The sequence below is a fragment of the Ambystoma mexicanum genome, chromosome 7p (assembly GCF_040938575.1).
Source record: "Ambystoma mexicanum isolate Mex_15411 chromosome 7p, UKY_AmexF1_1, whole genome shotgun sequence".
Taxonomy (NCBI): domain Eukaryota; kingdom Metazoa; phylum Chordata; class Amphibia; order Caudata; family Ambystomatidae; genus Ambystoma; species Ambystoma mexicanum.
The window spans coordinates 889,762,412-889,784,117 of NC_090939.1; the positions used below are offsets into that span (position 1 = coordinate 889,762,412).

The window sequence follows — 21,706 nt, forward strand, 5'->3', positions numbered from 1 at the left end:
GGGGAATCCTCCCAACATGCATGCCATGCTGTCTCGATATTTAACTGAACCCCTTTCTCATCTAATTTCTGGGCCACTTCTTCCCAGAATTTACCAATCTCTGGGCACGCCCAGAACATGTGCGTCATCACAGCATTTTCTTCGCCACATTTAGGACACAATTGCCTATCCACGTTCTTAAATTTTGCTATCCTTTGGGGAGTCATATATGCCCTATGGGTTATGTATAACTATCTGCTGTAACCTTGCATTCCTAGACACTTTCTTGTGATATCCTTGGGCCCGTTCCCACATGCAGTCGCTCATAGGGGCACCCACACCTTGTTCCCAGTCCTGTTTTAGTTGTATCACTTCCTTTTCCACTTTGGACATTAATAGCTCATATATTCTAGATATCTCGTGCCCTCTTTCATCTATGTCATATATTGTTTCTGTGGCAGCGTCCGGTAACTCCTCTAGTATTATTTCTGACCATATCTCCTTGATCCGCTTCCTCATTCTGGTATTTGTGAAAGATTGCCTGTTATGCAACCCCGTTTCTTCCGCCAACATTCCAAACTCCTTGATCTTCCCTTCTTGTATTACATCTCCCACCGTGGCTTTCCCTACCGGCTCCCAGTGCTTCCTAATCATCTTCATTAACTGTCCGTCTTCCCCCGTTAGTGCAACTAGTGGCGTTTGCGGGGAGCACAGGGTTGGGTTTTCCATGACCTGGCAAGCCCTACGACACACCTGCCACACAGGCCAACCTTCACCTCTTTGATAGACACTTCCTGCGCCTCATCAACTTCCTTTCCACTCCTGCTGTCCCCACTCCTCTGTCCTCGGCTACCTTGCCTCTATCCCCCCTCCCTGTCCCCTCCCTTGCTCCTTCACCTCCGCAGGGCGTACCTCTGATCTGTACCCCTCCCCGGAAGTCCTTTAAAGATGGCAACCTTCTCCACATTGCCACTCTTAACTCTCGCTCTGCCGTCAAACATTCCTCCGATATCTGCCGCCTTCTTGAGGAATTGGACCTTGACGTACTCTGTCTCACTGAGACATGGTTCACGGCCAGCTCTGTCACCAGCTTTGACACACTCCTACCTGACGGCTACAAGATCCTCTCTGTGCACAGGCCCAGCCTTGCCGGAGGGGTGTGGCCCTTATCTTCCCTGAGTGGATTCCTGCCACTGCTATTCCCACGCAGACCTACTCCCCTTTAGAATGTCTTGTCTGCCGACTCTCTCTCTCTCCTAGCCATTCCCTTACGATGGCTACTATCTATCGGCCACCTGGTCAAATTTCCTCCTTCCTCTCCGAGTGGGCGGACCTCTCCTCCTCACTCCTGTCCTCAACGTCTCAACTCCTCATTCTTGGAGACTTGATCATCCACCTGGATGCCTCCTGCCCCCCCCCCCCCCTCTGGACTCTTTTGCAACCTCTGCAACTCTCACTCTCTATTCTCCCGTCTGGGCCGACCCATTCTGCAGGGCACACTCTAGGTGCCCTGATCTCTTCCGACCTTCCCCTCTCTGTCCCTCTCTCTCCACTCCTCTCTCCTGGAGTGATCACTTTCTCCTTTCTTCCCACCTAACCCTCCCTACCCCACAAGCAAAGCCACCCTCATCACTGCCACCTTCCTTCTCGGTCATCCGACCCATGAAGCGTGTGTCAGTTGAGGCTTTCGCTGCCACCTTCTCGTCCCCTCTTCCACCCTTGGCTGACTCCCATCCTGACACAGCCCTCTCCTCTCTCCACTCTGCTATATCTGATACTCTTGATATCCTTGCCCCTGTCATGAGAATCCGCCTGAAGCCCAAAGACAAATGCAACTCCTGGTATGACTCGGATCTCGTCACCCTTAAACGCAAGTGCAGGGTGGCAGAGAGGAAATGGCGTGCTTCATGTTCATCCTCTGACAAACTGGCCTGTCGCCTGCTCCAAAGGCAATACCGGCTCTCCGTTCTCACCAAGAAGAGAGCCCTTATCCAAGCCCGCATCACTGCGGCATCTAACAATTCGGCCGAACTCTTTAAAATCTGCAAGGAGCTGGACAACCCTGCTGCCGTATCTACCTCTCCTGTCCCCTCCCAGGCCCTCTGTACGGCACTGGCCTCCCACTTCATTTCAAAAACTCAGGACATCCTGTCCTCACTCTCCTCCTATCACCTCCCCCCCTCTATTCCCTGCCCCTCCTCTCCCCTTCTCTGCCTTTCCCCTTTTTTCTGCTGATGAGGTTTCGAGACAAGTCCGATCTATGAAAGTCTCGTCAAAACAGGTCCACCCCTGTTCCTCCAAAACTATCAAGGACCACATTGACTCCTTGGCTCCTGCCCTTGCTGACTTCTGCAACCACTCCTTCACCTCTGGAGTCTTCCCATCCCCTCTCAAGCACTCCCTTGTGCACCCTCTTCTTAAGAAACCCTCTTCGGACCCCTCCTGCCCAGCTAACTATCGCCCAATCTCTATCACTCCCTTCCTGGGCAAGCTCCTGGAGAAACTGGCCATCTCCCAGCTTAATCTCCATGCTGAATCTGTTGGTAGCCTTCATGACCATCAGTCTGGCTTCAGAGCCACCAGAAGCACGGAAACTGCTCTCCTGAACATCCGTGAGGATCTACTCTCGAACCTTGACTCTAACATTCCATGTGTTGTCATTTTGCTTGGTCTCTCTTCTGCCTTTGATACTGTCAACCATACCATCCTGCTCAACCGTCTCCGTGATAACCTGGGTATCACTGGTCAGGCTCTGGCTTGGCTGACCTCTCCTCTCAAATCGACCCTCCCAGGTACAACTGGGGTCTTTCCTCTCTGACATCTTTTTCTCTACCTGTGGTGTCCCCCAGGGTTCTAACCTCTCTCCCTGCTGTTCAACCAGTATCTGGCACTTCTTGCAATCCGCATCTCTGCTCTCTGCCCCAACTTTCAGTGCTATGCGGATGACACCCAGCTCATTTTCAGGCTACTCTCGGCCTCCTCTTCTCCTTCCCTCATCTCTGACTGTCTTTCTGCTATCCAGGAATGGTGTGCCACCAACGACCTCTGCCTTAATGCCAGTAAGACTGAGATTCTACTCATCGGCACACCTACTCCCTCCTTCCCTGCAGCTCTCTGGCCGGCCTCTCTTGGCCCTCTTCCTGCTCCTACCTGCAAGGCAAAAAACCTCGGTGTCATCTTCGAATCCACACTCTCCTTCTCTCTTCACATTTCTGACGTTTCTAAGAAGTCACACTACTAGCTGCACCTCCTCAGAGGTATTCTTCCTTTCCTCTCCTTCCCCCAGAAGCTCACTGTCTCCAGAGCCCTGGTTCTCTCGAATCTGGACTACTGTAACAGCCTCTACCTAAATCTGCCTGCCTCTACTCTCCGCCCGCTGCAACTCATCCAGAACAGGACTGCGTGACTTGTCCTTGGCCTCATGCCCAGGAACCGGATCTCTCCTGGACTGAAATCGCTACACTGGCTCCCTGTGGCTGGAAGGATTAAGTTCAAAACCCTCTGCATTGTCCACAAGGCCTTCTGGGGCCTTGGGCCAAAATACCTTCAACTCTCTCTTCCTAAATATCTTCCTTCTCAAGCTCTTCGCTCATCCACCTCCAACTCCCTCAGGGTCAGCCGCTTCTCCAAGCAACGAGTTGGGGGGAGATCTCTCTCCGCAGCAGGGGCCTCCCTCTGGAACAGCCTTCCTGCCTCCCTGAAACTTGAGGAGAACCATCTCTGGTTCCAGAAGCACCTCAAAACCTTCCTCTTTGCTTCTGCTTTCTTTCCCCCTCTCCCCTGCTAAATCACTGAAACTGTACTGAATCAGCAACTGGGCCACTCACCAATCTCGGTCCTTGGCCCAGCCACTCTCCCCTGCACTGCCTCCCTGGCAACCCCTGCACTGTCTCTGTATCCCTACAGCCCCCCTTCCCAGCACTTGTCTGCACTTATACTGCACTTGCCACCAGCTGGCCCTTATTATTTATCTTGTATTTTACTAATCACTTTGTACTGCACTTTCCCCTCTCCCTTTCCCCCTTGCACTTGCACTTTTCCCGTCCCCTCTACCCATGCACTTGCGCGATCTGAATGACACCTGGCCTAGTAGGATCGTTTGTCTGTCTCCCCTTGTTCCCCCCTCCCTGCCTCGTCGCGCCTTGAAACACTTGTGTATAGGCGCGTTACAAATGCCATATCATATCATCTCAATGTCAACATCTCTGGGCGTTCTCTCATCGCCTCTTTGGCCAACCAGATCGCCTCTTTCAGGAAGAACGGGGCACATTCCAGTCTCAATCTTGATTCTGCGGTTGGGTCTTCTGATAGCCATTTAGCCACATACTGTAGCTGGCTAGTTAGATAGTATATCTCATAGTTTGGCAATTGGATGCCCCCTCTTTCATGCGTGTTTTGTAGCTTCCAGAGGGCTATTCAATTCCTCGTCCCGTGCCAGAGGAAGTCCCTGCAAATGCTATGTAGTTTGACCAAAATAAATAAATTGCCTTGGTATCAAATATGGTATATTCCCAAAGTAGTGTAATAATCTCAGCAGGACCACCATTTTCAACATCGCCCCCTCCCCATCATTGCAAGGGGGAGTTTCTCCCAGAACCTCATGCTATTTTCTATGCCCCTTACCGCCCTCTCCGTATTGTGCTGATGTTCTGCCTCCACCGTGTGGTAAATGTCTATCCCCAAGTATCTAAACGTGTTTGTCTTCCATGGAATTTGTAGGATTGGCAGCTGCTCTCGTGGGGTCCCCACATACCTGCCCAGTGGAAATATACATGAATTCTTTGGGTTCACCGTTATACCGCTACTGGCAGATGGGGAGCAGGTGCAAGTGGATCTAGGTCACCTGGTCTAAGCCCCGCCCACCTGGTGTCTACCTGCCTGCCGCCATTTTTCACCACTTAGCAAGCCACGCCCACCTGGTGCCTTCCTGCTCCGTTTCCCTACTTAAGGAGCCCTCCAGTTTCTTCTCCTTTGCAGATGGGGAGCAGGTGCAAGTGGATCTAGGTCACCTGGCCTAAGCTCCACCCACCTGGTACCTTCCTGCCTGCTGCTCTTTTTCACCACTTAGAAAGCCCCGCCCCCCCGGTGCCTTCCTTCACCATCACTGTCTTGTGGCCCATGCTGGATTTGACTTTTATGGACTTCATTCATTCACGGTGCGTCACTCTTTCTCAACTCTCATGTTGGACTTCCTTTGCATCTTGTGCTCATGGTGGCCCTGAATCATGCTGTTCCCATCTTCATCTTGTATCCTGGCTTGCAACATTATGTGTTACTAATGACTTCTGCAATTGTATTCGCTCTCCACTCTTGCTTCTCCACTCCTTTTGACTGCTTACTCTCTTTTCTCTCCCTTTTCCTATCTCCTCCCCTTACTTTCTTCTATGCACTTACTCTATCAGAATTGTCCCTGGACCTAGTATGATAGCAACCTCATCTGTTTCCTCCACTCTCCCATTACTGTTTTTTTCCTCCCCACCACGCCTCCAGCACTATCTGAAATGTCGTCAGGCCTAGTATGATAGTCACTTGTTTTGTTCCTCCCCTCCCTTTCTGCACCCCCCTCCCTCACCTTTTGTTTTTCTCCGGCTCTACCAGAAACGTTGTCAGGCCTAGTACGGTAGTCGCCTGTCTGTTTCCATTTCCTTCCCACTCTCCCCTCCCTTCCTTATCTATGTCTTAGCTCTTGCACTATCTGAAATGTCGTCAGGCTTAGTACGGTAGTCAATTTCACATCCTTACTGTTCATGGCCTGTAAGAATGTGGTTGTATTTTCCCTTGTTCCCTCCCTTGCCTTGAAGCGCTTTGAAACACATTGTGTATAGGCGCTATATAAATAAACAATCATATCATATCATACCTGATAGCGACGCAAATCGCTCCATCACCTCCAGGAGATACTGGAGGTTCTCTTCGGGGTATCGTAAATAGATTAGCATGGCATGTCATCTGCATACAATGAGATTAGGTGCGGCTCCCCTTTAATGTTGATTCCTATTATGTCATATTGCTGCCTCAAATATATCGCCAACGGTTCCAGCGCCAGGATATATAACATTGGGGACCAAGGACACCCTTGCCTAGTGCCCCTGCTGAGTTGCCACCTCTCCAATATTATCGCTCCGGTCTCAACTCTGGCCAGTTGTGCACTATATAGTAATTTGACCCACCTGAGGTAACCGGGACCTATCCCGTAGTTGGCCAGAGCGGCCGTCAGTCAAGGCCATTTAACCAAGTCGAATGCTTTTATTGCATCTAGTGATACTATCGCCATCTCACCCGAATCCCCTTTGGTATATTCTATGACTCGGTGTAGCCGCCTAAGGTTATCAGATATGTTCCTGTGAGGGACATATCCGGTCTGATCTGGGTGTATGAGTTTGCCAATAATCCCTCTCATTCTATTTGCCAGTACTGCCTTAAGTATTTTGCTATCTTGGTTGAGCATTGACAGTGGCCCATATGAACCGCAATCTTTGCTCGACTTGTTGGGTTTGGGGAGAGGAACAATGATAGCTTCTCTTAGGGATTCTGGCAATCTTCCTCTGTCATATGATTCATTCAGCATTTCCAAGAGGGAGGGAGGGGGGAGGGGATTATCTCCTCGCTATACGCTTTATAAAATTCACTAGGGAGTGCATCGGCCCGGGGGTCTTACTAGTGGGCAGCTGCCTTACCACCGCTTCCAGTTCCTCTAGAGTTACCGGGGCATCCAGCATATCTCGCTCCTCTGTACTAATTTTCAGCATATTTATGTCTTCTAAGACCTCCTGTATTTTCCTGCGGTCGCTTCATTCTACATCCCCATATAATTGTTGGTAGTATCTCAGGAACTCCTATTTGCCCATCTTCTCTCACTATATCTCGAATTGTAGTCCTGGGGTGTCGCTTTTATATAACCACGCTAGAATTCTCCCCGGTTTGTCCCCGCCCGCATGCTGTCTTTCTATATATTTTATTATAGTTAAGGTTGCATAGTCTCTCCCAATACCCCATGTATTTCTGTTGCAATTTAAGTATGGTTTCCGCATCTTCCTTGGTGTTCCCCCTCTTTACCTAGGATCCCCTCTAGCTCCACCTCCGTTTCCTGCAGTTCTTTTGAGATCCCTCCCTGTAGTCCTTTGGATTTGGCTATGGCTATCTCTCTTATTACCACTTTAAAAGCTTCCCAGAGCGTACCGGCTGAATCGACACTCCCAGTGCTAGTTTCAAAATAATTTGTGATTTCTCCTCTCAGATCCTCCCTAAATATTGCATCTTCCAGTGCCTCGGCTCTAAGTCGCCATGTTGGAATCTTGGCACTTGGGGGGCGGTATTGCCACCTCAGGATCATTGGCGAGAAGTCTGACAAAACCCTCGCTTTATATTCGATCTGTGCAATTTCCGTCAATTGCTCCTGTGTGGCGAATATGTAATCGAGCCTATTATGCAGATTTTGAGGGCAGCTTAGTGAGAGTACTGTATCCTGTAGGTGGTGCTCTCTCCATACGTCGACCAGCCCAAAGTCTGTCAATATGGACTGTAGCGCCCTAGCGGCTGGAGTTGGTCGGTCTATTTTAATGTCTGATCTGTTGATTTTCAGGTTCAGCGTGCAGTTGAAATCCCCTCCCCAAATCATCTCCACTCCTAGGTGCATGCTCATTTTATTGTATAGCGTCTTAAGTATGCCACTGTGTCCTGGTTCGGCCCATACATATTTATAATACATATCTCCTTATTTTCCACCAGCCCCTTTATTGCCACCATCCTCCCATCTGCAACTGCTGTGGACTGTAGTACCTCGAATGGTACATGCGGTGCCACCCAGGTGATCACCCGTCCTAGCATAGGCAGAGTATGTAGCTCCCACTATGGTCCTCCTCCATTTCTTCCGGACCACCTCTAGTTTGTCTTTCGTGAGATGGGTCTCCTGTATCAGTGCTATATCTACATTCTGTATTTGCAAGTACATCATAACCTTGTTTCTTTTTAAATAGCTATTGAGCACCCTGACATTCCAGGTGATTACCTTAAGGTCCCCCATAGCCTCTTCACGTCCCGTCCCCCTCTGTCTATCTCCGAGCACTGCTCGGAGGCCACCGTTCGTGTATGTAAGCCTGCTCCCCATCCTACCCCAACATTTCCCAAAACCCCTTGCCCCTGCTTCCATCCCTCCCCCCACCCTTCCCATTCCCATTCCCAACACCACACTCAACACCCCCCCTTCCCCTCCCGACTGTTGCCCAGGTCCATCCCTGGGTCTCAGGCTTCCACACATTTAGCCCCTTTCTTGGCGCTGCCTGTACTTGGGACTCAGTGGGGAGATGTCGCCCTATCGGCGCACTTACTACTTCTACTAATGGGGATAAAGCACATGCATCCTGTGGCTCCGATATATCTATAAGTCGCAGCGCTGCGCATCACATATCCAGGTTATTTGTCACTATATCCAGTCCACAATGTTCACTTAGCAAGCGTATTTGTCCCAGGAGGCTAGCTTGTCCCAGGAGGATAGCTCAGCGGCAACGTGCCCGTCTTGGAAACAAGACGACACAGAGTTACACAGGTTCGATCGCCGGGTCCGCGCTTAGAGACTTCTGGGTATTAAGCGCGTTATAAATAACATATCATATCATAACATATCATATATGGCAGCTGGTCTCTGCCCTACTACCATACAAGCTATCCATGCCCCTTTACCCCTATGTAATGTCACTCCCCCCTCTTAGGCCCCCATGTCGTCGGATCACTTAGTCTCTCTGTCTCGGTCCTGGTCCCCCTCCGACTCTGGGCATCCGTGCATGTCCAGCCAACTTGTCGCTTCCTCCGAGGTCTCAAAAAAAGTGGGCTTTGCCCGTGTGCAGAACTTTTAGTTTCGCCAGACATATATTTCACCCCAGCAGTGCGTAATCTCCTCTGGACTGACACATAGCTGTATCGTTGCCTCTGCACCAACATAGTGTAATCCGGGTAGGCCATGATCGTTGCCGACGCTCGGGTTATTGTACCACCTTTCTGGAAGAATTCCAGGATCTTTTCTCAATATCTATAGTTCAAAATGTTTGCAATTATAGCTCTGGGAGGCGCTCCTGGGTGAAGTTGTTTCGTCTGAGCCCGATGCACCCGCTCAACCGCAAATCCTTGGGAGAGTTTGCTAGCTCCTATTTCCTGGAGTAACATATTCTCAACATAGTTCGTGGGGTCCGTGTCTTCCTCCCCTTCCGTTAGGCCCACCAGACGTATGTTGCTGCATCTCGCACGGCCTTCCGCTTCTTCTGCCCGGTTTTCCAAATTGGCCACTTGTTGTTTCAGTACGTGGACCTCTTTTGCATTAGCAGTGCTTAGTTCCTCATTCGTCTTCACGGCACTCTCCAAGCTGCTAGTTCGGTCCGCCACGCCCTCACATGTTGCCGCAATAAGTTAACATCTATCCCCACCGTGTCCATCTTCCTTTCCAGTGCTTCTTTGAGCTCAGCCACGTGCCCCACGAGGATTTCAACTCTGTGATAGCTTCAAGTATTCGTTGGTCATCTCTCGGCGCGCTCTCAGTCTCTTGCACCTTAGTCCCAGGCTGTGCTGGGGGGGGGGGGGGCTTGTGGGCTGCTGCGCTTTAGCAAATTTATACATAGTCAGCTGCTTCACTTTCCCTTTGCTTCCCTTTTGGCCCATTTTGTAGGCGCCCTCTTGTGCCTTACAGCTCACTTCGTGTGGTAGTGTGCCGTTTCGCCGCTTTGCTTACCCCTCTGTGGGCCCTTGGCAATGGTGCTCCTCGCTTCGCTTCTTGCTCGCGGCGTGGGTCCGTCTCTTCCGGGAAGGAGTACTATGCCTTATGTACTTAGTGTATGTTGCTCAAACTTCTCTACTCACTCTGTGCTTGGGCCAGCGACCAGTTCTTGTCTGCGGTTTTTGCCTGCGCAGACCCCAACCTCCATGGCCTTCCTGCAACCGCGCAGTGGGTCGCCGTGCCAGCCAGCCCTTTGCATGTGGCTCTTCACTTCCTTCAATCCTTCCGCCGTCCTCCCTATGTGAAAGGCCAGTGTCAGGACTGATGTATCACGGCAGTGCGTGGGGCTGCCTACAATTTGCTGCCCACTGCGGACTCCACCATGCTGCATTCAGTTCGTGCCTATAGTTCCATGGGGTTTGTCCCATGGGCCCTTTTACGCAATCGCTGTGTTGCCATCCTTTTGCACGTGCTACGGTGTATGTTTGTGTTGCACGCACTTTTGATCTCACTTGTCTTGTGTTATGGGTGTTGCGGATTGTTTAGCTCTCCTGCCTCCTCTGTGTTATGCTGTCCTTGCAGCTCTCACTGTACTCTCCATGCGCTGCACCATGTGGATGCTACTGCCTGGGGCTGCCTTATCTGCCGGGTCTGCTTACTTGTGGAGTTTGCCGGCTTCAGTTGTGTCCCAGTGGAATTGTTCACCCCTCTGCAGCCTCGTGCGTGGGGTTATTTCCTCCCTTCACTATATGGCAGAGTTACATCTGGCAGCGATCTCTTTTTTTTTTTTTTTTTTTTTTTTTTTTTTTTTAATACTGTCTTATGGGGCTCCCAGTCGCCCATACCATCAGAGCTGTCCACCTCTTTTTGCTGGCAAATTCGCAGCTACGTGCTACTCGTGTAATCCACTTATGGGCTGGCAACTGGTTATTGTCTATGCGTTATGTCATGTCCGGACCTCAGGGTTCTAGCTACCACCCCCTGCGCGCCTAACTATCATCCGCCCACAATGAGCATCCAGCTCTCTTGCGGCGGCGGTCCTTTGTCTTGTTGCTTGGGCTCCCAGCAGCCCCGTGCTTCCGGAGCTCCTCGCTCCTCGTAAGAGAATTTGCTGCTTACGCTGCTTGTGTCAGTTGCGTCTGGCAGCAGTCCTTCGTTGCGCTCCTCGGGGCCTCCGGCTGTTCCAGATCATCGGAGCTGGTCGCTCTGTGTTATAACTGAATTTGCAGGCCACACTGCACACCGTAGCCACTTCAGCGGCGGTCCTTCGTTACGCTCCCTCGGGGAATGGGGGGCAGCCTTCTTGTGTTGCTAGAGCTACACGCTCCTCGCTTCCAGTTGAATCGCGCTTTGTGCTGCCCATAGACCTCACATGGGCAGACAGCAGCCCCTAGTTTTAGTAACGGCTACTAGCCATCAGCTCGCCAGTGACGCGCCCATCACGTGTTTCAGGAGCCGCCAAGGATTCCTTTGTGTTGGCACGCTTCCATCTTGTTGTCAGTTTCGCGGCCCTGGTCCGGGATACAAAGTAGCTTAACTCTTGCTATTGTGTCTCGTGCCCTTCATCGACCTGCTCATTCTTCTCCCGGCATATTCATACACGTTCAGTGTATCTTTGGTGTTGAAGTCAGCTGTCGAATTGCACGCATTTCTCCGGATCAGTGTAACGGATCACAAAGCTCTCAGGAATTGCAGCCTATTCCATGGCTGCTTAGCTACGCTCCCCATCGAGGTTTAGTGACTAAAGTAGTTGTTCCCCCGTTGACAAAAAGGGACGCAACCCCTAGGTTCGTCACATTACCAGCGAAGGATTGGAGACTTGGCTTAGGGAGGGCCCAACCCTTCCTAAGCAACAGAATAAGTTACACCGCCTAGTCAGTGGTGGTGCTGAGCATGCGTGCCCCCTGGGCAGCCATGTTCGGGGAGCAGCAGCGGGGCACACTGGAGACGGGGGATGGGCCGTTGCCTAGGAGCGCACATTCCACTGCGAGCTCCATATTGCTTTTAATATGTCTTCAGAGACACTAATGATGCAGATGTTATTCCTGAGTGAGCAGGACTCAAGAGCATCACACTTTGCCTTGACTTCCTTCATGTCTTTAAACAAAGTGTTTATGGTGCTGTGCACAGTTGAGATGGTGTATTCAGCAGAGTAAATTCTGCCATCTGCTTCGCTGATCCCATGTCTCGCTAGCTGTGAGCGTATAGAGGCAATATTGGTTGTTATATCGTCCAGCTGACCGTTAATAGATTCAAAACCTCCTACATAAGTAAGGATCTGTTGGATGTCTGGTGGACTCACCGTCTGGGCGCCCGACTGCACATATTTCCCAGCATCTTCCTGTGAGGGTGCAGTCCATGTTTTGGGCAGTGATTGATACTGCGCCATGCTACCCCTATTTGCCCACACCTTTTGCCATTTTCTCCCAGAACAGGTGCTGGGATCTGTAGTGGGAGCTGCTGTGCGGTACTCACCTGAGGTGCGGGGCAGTGTATAATGGTGGGCCAGTGCCTATAAACAACTGCAAGGTGCAGCGTATCTTCCATGGCACGACCAGGGGTGACGCCCGGCTGGCACTTCTCAATCCATAAGCCACCCTCAGCAATGTGATCCCCAATGCTGACACCCGGCGCTCTGGTGTGGTGGGAAGGCTCTTTGGTGGGCCTGGCAGCGGTGCAGAGACAAACCAAGGAGGCCTGGTAGTTCTGTCCACATCGCAGGCGCCTGGAGATGCAGTCACGCACACCAGGCGGGGACTACCGGTAAATGCGTACTTTGAGTCTGTCATCACCAACAATCACGGGCCCTGACAGATGATTTTCGAGCTTCTACCGGCAGGTCATCAACTGGAGCGCTACACAGACCTAGAGTGTGGGCCGGAGTAGAGCAGCAAGGCTCCGTTATTCCATTCTCAGACGTACACCACCAGGTCACTGTCCAGTGTTCTAGATGACTTTTAGGCAGCCGTGGCTGGAAGGCGTTGACAGCAGGGTGAGCTTCAGAAGGCGGTCGGGTCAATCATTGTGCATCTCTCTGGCAAGCTGCCATCCCCTCCACAGTAACCGCGGACTTTGCTAATATTTTTAAATTAAACTCTTAAATCGCCAGAGAGCTTAATAAAACACTTTTGGGGCGATTTGTATGCACGTTGAACACATGTGGCATGCGCTTTACAACTGTGCATGTATAAGCATTTTTATTAGGAAACTCTTTATGCACATTAGGTTTACAGCACTATAATGTACTAATACCTTTTACCTACCAGTCTAACTTAAAGAGGTAGTAAGGGTTGGCAGGTGTATGACCTCAGTCTTGACAGAACAAACAATAAAATATTGCTAACTGCTAAACAGGGGAAGCCTATAGTTTTTAATCTGCCGACATCCCCATTAAGCACCAATAGCCCTAAGGTCCCCAAAACAAATATACAAGCATACTACCAAATATTTATTTAGACTCTTCATGATTTATACAAAGTTACCCGTATGAAATGATGGTCTGCATGAGTCATGGTAGAATCCCTCGGTTTTGTGAGAATATACTGGTTGTTTTGCGAATCGATAAGCATGCTGAGCCCCATGTCATCCTCGGCTTCATGTTTTGACGCATTTCTTTTGACGTTCCCTTCTACCTCTTCGACCCTCAAAACTGCTTCAACATTAACGCCTTGTACCTGACAGAGAAACAAGAGATGCTCGATTATAAACAGACTTGACACAGCAGAGTGCTTATGTTAGCTCACGTCAAGCACGAGCAGCTAGTTCACTCATGCTTTTATTTGCTGAATTCTGTTTTGCCCCACCTTAAAATTCAGTATTACAAGCCGCAGACTACAAACAAAAAAACACAATTACATGAAGGGAGCAACCATGACACGAGACAAATTGATCTCTTAGATATTAAAACAAAAGAAACAAACATCTTTCTGCCCATCTTTTAGTACTGCTAACCTTGGAGACTAAAGGCCAGTAGGTATTTTAATTCAACAGGAAAGAAGACTTGTTAATAACCTTACATTATAATTCTATTGATTACATTTTATTGCAGAAAAATGTAAAACGTTTTAAATACAATACAATACATTTCAAGGTCATCCACATATCCCACCCCCCCCCCCCCCCCTGGCCTCCAACCCCAAAAACCCAAAACTAATCACTGCAGGCTGGGTTGTCATGTCTTAATATCAATCAGCTTCCCAACCTGTTTATGAGTGCAGATTTTTCACAGGAAAGATCATAATCATTGCAACAGCGTCAGATGCAACTATCATCTTTGAAAGTCACCTTTGTTTCTTATTCCCTCTTGTTCTCAGGACAAACTCTTAGGACAAAGCTGTTATCCATATCAACCAATCACATTATTAATCAAACTAGTTCAGCATTTGTAGTCTTTGTGGAGATTTGAACAACATTTTGTCGTTAATGAGAAAGTCAAATATTGGTTTCCAAACAAGAAAGAACGGTCAGTGATGAACAAACTGAGCAGTAATCTGGCCCATAGCAAAGATGTCCCATACTCTATGAATCCACATATTATAACAAATGGCTTCCACTTTCTTCCACCTTTGTGCAACTATAAACCTTGCTGCAGAAAATAAAAAGGAAAAAACCATCCACATGTTTGGGGAATGTTTTAGTTAAAAAGAATTGAACTCCTGTTGGAAAATTGCTGAACGTATATCACGCAAAACCCCTATTGTATCCTTTACAGCTTCAAACATTTCTCTCCATAAGTAAGTGTGGGACAAGCCCGCCATACATGATCACCACCACCATTATTACTGCATTCCCAAGAACATACATTTGATTGCATAGGGAAGCCTTCCCATTGTGGTCCTAGCTTCTTCTGCCACCTTTTCAAGTATTCCCAAAACAGTTGCACCCCCCTCATCTAAGAACCTACATAGCAAGGAAGCTACTTTCCTGGGAACTTCATGCTTCGATACAGGCCTTTAAGAAACCATCATCTGAAGTTTGTTTTACATTTCTTGAAGGGTTTCACTTTTTTCTCCACAAATGTCTCTAAAGGAGCCCGTCATCCCGATATCACACCTCGCAATCTCTTTGTAACGCAGGGCAGGCAAACATTGAGGATGTTTATGCATAGGAATGAAAGGAGATGGAAAGGTGGTGAAACAATATTTAGTAGAGAGAATATTCTCAATCTTTATCAAAGCTCCAAAATGTCCTGGATTGCGTCAATTTTTTGATTTGTCTTCCTTATTTAACTACAGAACATCCCTCAGCACTTGCCTCACAACTGTGACATCCCTAGTGGCGGATGGTTTAGTGGTGTGTAAGGGTGCAGAGATAGGAGACGGAGACCGGGATGGTCAGGTTTCTTGCTATACACATTTAAAGAAAATAAAGTGAAAAATCTCTCTCCCTAAAACTAAGAGGGGTTTCCCTGCCTCAAACAAAACTAGGGCAACTGTCAGAATGTCCAAGAAATAAAACGTTCTTCGTCAAATCCTATTTCTAACCCTTACTCTTGTAACTAAACTAACTAATATGCCAATGTTCTTGGTCCAGGAGAATGACTCCCCTCTCCTGGATGACGATTGTCAGTTCCTGGGCTTCGAGGTATTCTTTCCTGAGGTTTTGGTTCCCTTACCCAGGAAACAAGTTTTTTCATCAAAAAGCGCAAAGCAAAGTCCCACAGTGAAAAACAGAAAGTTTCAAACAAGTTCAAAACAAAGTTCCAGCTCCTGTCGTTCACCACAGTTCAAGAGTATGTCTCCCTTCTATTGATGTTAGACAGGCCTCGTAAGTACCAAGGGGAATGATTTACAAATTGGGTAAGATATTCCCAACAGGTAAGCGCTGAACTGAAATTAAAAAAATACAGTCTAAGACTGTTGTAAAGTGATTTAAGTAAACACATTGTTCAAAACCAATTTCGTAGGAAGAAGAAGTCACGTCAAAGAACAAAGTGACTCAAGATATCTCATCTAACAAAATATAGTCATGTTTTATATGTATGGGTTAGTCTAGTGACTTCCTGGTAGATATGTAATAGCTAATGCAATCACTATGCAATGATTGCACAATCAAATGTAATCAGTCACATGTGACTGATTACATTTGATTGTGCACAGAGGTGCATCCGTTGTACTATACCACAATTCACAAAATGATTATAAGCATACTGTATGCTTTTGCTATGATTTGCCAACTGCATAGCCAACAGTTTCACCCACTTAGGGGCTTTATCAGGGCAGAGTTGTAATCCTTTGATGCCAATTGCTCAAATGTATACAAAATGAAGTGTTTCAAAATTCAACATCTTTATATATAAAGCTGAATGTATGCATGCGTGTATGTTTGTCCGGCAACACAAAATCACAAAATTGAACCCACGTCTACCACATTTTGCATGGATTCCTCTTTTGTCTGGGACAAGATCATAGTTTATGTTTGGATGCAAAAAATCTTGGATGCAAAAAAAGAATTGGAAAAAATAACATTAAAATATTTTTATCGCGTCACACCAAATATGGGAAATGGCAAGGTTACAGTTTTCTTAAGTTCATTCACAAGAGGGTACAATCAATCTTTTACACATTTTCTCAAATGTGCTGAAGCCACAGTGACTGAAACATGGCGCACAAAAAACGACCATCACTTGGAAAAGCTCCATCTGATACAAAACGAAAATCAATATCAAGAGCTTCTGAAACACAACAACAAACAGCAGCACCATTTGCCGACCAGAGGTCAAGAGCAACTTTCTCCAGGGCAAATGAGATGACAGAGCAAACTGAAGCAAGACTTGCCGACAAGAGGACAAGAGCAACATCCTCCAAAGCACATGAGACACCACTCGATCAGGACAAGGGCAACCCCAGGTACCCCAGCTAGTTCATGATAAATAAACATGTGTTAGTCCGCAATATACACAAAAATGTTTTTTGGAATTCACAAATTATTTTTACATGACATCCATAAGAGCAAAGTAGAACGACAAACATTAACAAAGTGGAGATATTTGTTATGTTCATTTTTTGTAGAAGAAACAGGTACAATCAGGGGAAGAAAAAGAGGAAAACAAAGTAAAAACAGTACTAGTTTTTTCGCAATGTTAAACTCAGACAAGTGACATTGTATACACATCGCATTCAACTAATTGAGAGTTAGAATTGGTCTCCTCCATTAAAAAGTGCGCTGACGGGCCTCTCTCCACTAAAACAGGTTAGAATAATATGAATTAATACTATTCTATGATACCATACGGCAGGCCTCCAGATAAGGTGCGTACTAGGCCTTTTTAACGCATGAAAATCTTGGCAATACGACAGCTTTTTTAATTTTCCTGTGTACATTTACACACAAGTTTAGAGCAGAGGGCAGTAGTGCAACGGTCAGGTTACTTGACACAAACCAGAACCCTTCTTTTGATTTATATCTACATGGATGTAATTGCAAGCCATGCCATGGATAAAAGCCTCTAAAACAGAATGTATTTCTCGGAAGGCTTTCAAAAAAAGAAATGGCACACTGTGATTAAAGGAATGGTTTATTTCCATTCAGCTTCTGCTGTGTTACTGCTCATGGAGCAAACAGCACTGTGGATATTTATTTTCCTAGCAGTTTAGGATTGCATTATTAATAAGAAGGAAAACTAAGTTTCAATTGAGAATTAACATTTAGTAACAAATTATGCTTCTGTTCCAGTGAAAGCAAACCAGTATTTCACAATTGTATTTTTAAGAGTTCCTGTGCTGTCTGCATAATCATGCGGAGGCAGATCATGTTTACACTTAATTTACATTCCAACTATAAAAACTGTGTGCAAAATTATGACTATGCATGGTTTAGTTTGCATCCCCCCCAACCTTGCAGTCAATGGGGTACATTACTATAAATGGTCCGTGACAGCAGAGTCTTAGCTCAAGGGTGAGCAATTGTCATTACACCAATCACAGGTGTTCTAGCATCTCAAATCTTCAAGACTACAATTAAAACATCCAAAACCTTACTCTCCAGGAAGTGCAAGTGCTGTTCAAAAACAAACAAACAAATGAGTTACATTTGTAATTGAAATAGAAACTCAGTAAAACCTGTCCCTATGATAATCCAGATAGGTATTTAACTTTATGTACAGCTTCATACATGGTTCGTCCAACATCTAGGAACTGTGATCATTAAACCTCAGTTGATACTCCGTTAACTGACCGCTGAAGGATGTTAGCAAATAAGATAGCTCAGCTGGTTGAGCACTCGCTGCTGTGATCTGTACCTGATCTGATCTGTAGGTTGCAGGTTCGAATCCCGGCAATGCCAACTCAGCTTTTCATCCTTTCGAGATTGATAAAGGAGTACCCACTTCGGTTTGATGATAATTGTGATAGATATGTTCTATGTACAGTGCTTTGCCAAAAGCGCTATATAAATAAACATTTGACCATGAGATTAGATATAGAATTTAGCATGCAGTCCTTGCCCCCCTGCACTGTTGGATCATAACATTGGCATACCATTATGTAGTAATAGCTCCAGGAAATGAGGACTTTCATTGAACATCAAAAGACAATTCTGCTATCGAACCTTATTGGCTAGGTTTTTGTGTTTTCAACATTGAAAAATATACAGAAGAGATCAAATGGCCAGACCTTAGAGAGAAATAATGAAAGGTGTATTCTGTCACAATGCAGAAAGCTGCCGCATAGTAATGATTTCCAGCCGACATGTGCAAAAATTGTATGGATGTCACATACATTTTACTCTCTTGCAAAAGAGAACAGTAATTTTTACTCTCTGAAAATCACATTTACTCTCAAAGTTTAAAAAGGAACAAGTTACTTACCTGTAACTGTTCTCGAGCATGGGTCTGGCATGGATTCACATGCTCATGAATATTCCCCTTCGTCAGGCTGGGAATCCTCAGTAAAGAAAAAAATCAGTATCAGTTTCGTTTCTGATCTATCTTTCTTAGTAGTAACCAAATGCTATGGACATAAGTGGAAGAGGTTCTGTCTGGTGCCAGGCACAGAAGATTAACCCTCTCCGGATTACGGCCCCTCAAGTATTGCCGTACCTACTGTCGCTGGCCAAAGCTGGACTGGCTCACGCCTCCATCAAGATACATCTGGCTGCCATCTCCCGATAGACCAGAACTACAGGACGGGTGTCCTTGTGGTCTCATCACCTGGTGAAGGAATTTATGAAGGGACTATTCCGATCGTTCCCGCCGGTGAAGGACCCTGCCCTGGTGTGGGAGCTCAACGTGCTGCTGACCAGGCTCATAGGTGCCCCATTCGAGCTGATGCATTTGGTGCCGTTGAAGTTCCTGTCGTGGAAGACAGCATTTCTTGTGGCCATCACTTCCGCACGACGAGTGGGAGAGATCTAGGCCCTATCTTGCAAGTCTCCATACTTGACTTCACAACACGAGGGTGGTGCTGAGGACGCACCCCTCTTTTATGCCCAAGGTGCCGTCGGACTTCCACCTCAACGAGCCCTTGGTGTTGCCAGTTTTCTTCCCGTCGCCTTCGTCTCCAGCCGAGAGGACTTTGCACTCGCTGGATGTGGCTAGAACGCTGAGGTTCTACGTGGACCGCACGAAGAGTTTTCGGAAGAAATCACAGCTGTTTGTGAACTTTGGACCTGTGAATCAAGGGAAGTCTCTCTCGAAGGCTTCCATTTCCAGATGGCTCTCCGGCTGCATCATGCACTGTCACCGGTTGGCAAACCGACCGCTGCCCGGCCGTCCAAGAGCCCATTCGACCAGAGCGATTGCTGCTACCACGGCGTTCCTGTCTGATGTGCCCCTGCTGGACATCTGCAGGGCTGCTACGTGGAGGTCGACGCACACCTTCACAAGATTCTACTGCGTCGATCGGGACTCCAGGGAGGAGTCCAGGTTCGGCCAAGCAGTGATGCGCAACCTGTTCGCTTAAGGTGAGCTTGTTGAGGAGGTAAGAGATGCTTAATGTTGAGCCTGTTGCCACCTCCCGTGGTTGTGCATATGTATACTACTATGTATTCTTCTATTCATGAGCATGTGAATCCATGCCAGACCCCATGCTGGAGAAGGAACAAGTTACTTACCTGTAACTGTTGTTCTCCAGCATGGGTCTGGCATGGATTCACATGCAAACCCTCCCTCCTTCCCCTCTGTGGCTCTTCACTTGGTCATACTGCCACTTTACGTGCTACCAAATCTGAGGATGGCTGCCGAGGGCGGGGCTTAGGTAGAGGGCAGTCATTGGCTGGGGGCAGTATGACCCAGAGATCAGTGATTGGTTACTACAAAGAAAGACAGATCAGAAACGAAACTGATACCGATTTTTTTCTTTACCGAGGATTCCCGGCCTGACGACAGGGAATATTCATGAGCATGTGAATCCATGCTAGACCCCATGCTGGAGAAGAGCGCAGCTCCCTGCTGAGCGAGTCGGCAATGTTTTTTTTTATCCCTGCTAGATGAAAAGGCACCAGAAACATCCCCTGGGCAACGGCCCAGTGCCACAGATCCTGGGCCTCCTTGGATAGGGCTGGGGATCTGGTTCCTGCCTGCTTCCGGATGTAGAACATCGTGGTGGTGTCGTCCGTGAAAACCCTCACCACCTTGCCCTTGAGGGACGGGAGGAATGACTTGAGAGCCCAGAACACTGCTCGGAGCTCCAGTATGTTGATGTGGAGCGGCCTCTCCTCCGGGAGCCACAGGCCTCTCGCGTGAAGATCTCCGGTGTGCGCTCCCCACCCCTCCAGAGAGGCATCCATCGTCACCGTCATCTGGCATGCTGGGGTCTGAAAGTCCGTGCCCGTGGCAAGATGCGCGCGGGTGCCCCACCATCGAATTGCCTGGCGGAATACTTCGTTGAGCGAGATGTTGTCCTCGAAGCTGTCCGTCGCTTGTGTCCAACAGGCGTCGAGGAACTCCTGCAGAGGACGCATCCGAAGCCTGCACAGGCGCACCAGATAGATGCAAGAGGACATCATCCCGAAAAGTGACTTGATGGACCTCACTCTGGCCAAGTCCGTGGCCAGCAGACACTGTACCTTGCCCAGGATGGCCTGCGTTCTTTCCTCCGACGGCGAGGCCAACTGCGCTACTGTATCGAGCTTGGCTCCCAGAAACAGCACGACCTGCTACAGACCCAGGTGGGATTTGCGGAAGTTGAAGGAGAATCCCAGGTCCGTGAGCAGCCGGACGGTCTTTGCCGTGTGTTCGACGGCGAGTTCCCTTGTCCCTGCTCGGATGCGCCAGTCGTCCAGGTAGGGGTAGACGTGGATCCCCTGCAGGCGCAGCCACGCCGCCACTGCTGCTAGGCACTTGGTGAACACCCTGGGAGTCGACTTTACTCCGAATGGGAGGGCTTTGAACTGGTAGTGCCGCCCTTGGACTACGAACCTGCGAACCTGAGAAACCTTCGGTGTCCTTTTAAGATGGGGATGTGAAAGTACGCATCCTCCAGATCCAACAACGCTAGGAAGTCGCCTTCCTCCAGCTGTCCCAGCACGTGCTGGAGGGTGACCATATGGAACTTCTGTGCCTTGATGTATTTGTTTAACCGACGCAAGTCCAGGATGGGACGCCAACCTCCTGTCTTCTTTCTGACGAGGAAGTATCTTGAGTATACTCCGGAGCCCCAGAGCCTCTTTGGGACGAGCTCGATGGCTCCTTTCCTGAGCATCGCCCTTACCTCTAACAGCAGTTGAGGGATGTGGTTTTCCTTCCTGGCCACGGGCGGATTCGGGGACACTGCATTAGAAATTCCAGTGTGCGCCCGTGGGCCTAGGCATCCAGCACCCGGCGGTCGGTGGAGATGGATTCCCACATGCTGACAAACTTTTTGTCAGCCGGCCTCCCACCGGGGTGCTTCGGTGGGGGCTCGACGCGGCGGCCGGTTCAGTCTTGCTTGGAAGCAGCCTTGCCACCTTGGCCTCCCTGGCGACGACAGCGAGATCCACCTGACTTGCCTCGTCCCCTGTAGGCTTCTTGCGACGAGGAGCGGGCCGCCTGATGGTAGGTCGAGGAGCCGCCGCCGAATCCTTTGGAGGCACCTTGCTTGACTCCCG

At 48.5% G+C, this 21,706-nt stretch overlaps 1 protein-coding gene across 3 annotated transcripts in view; it reads right to left on the reverse strand.

Moving 5' to 3' along the window:
* TMCO3 (transmembrane and coiled-coil domains 3) overlaps positions 1-21,706 on the reverse strand; it is a 1,285,122-nt gene that overhangs the window by 1,012,987 nt on the left and 250,429 nt on the right. For all 3 annotated transcript variants that reach the window (XR_011283572.1, XM_069637136.1, XM_069637137.1), the window contains exon 4: positions 13,165-13,356. Coding sequence is in view for 2 of the 3 variants with exons in the window: in XM_069637136.1 (XP_069493237.1) it covers positions 13,165-13,356 (192 nt within the window). In the remaining variant the exon portion in view is untranslated. The remainder of the gene's footprint in view (positions 1-13,164; positions 13,357-21,706) is intronic.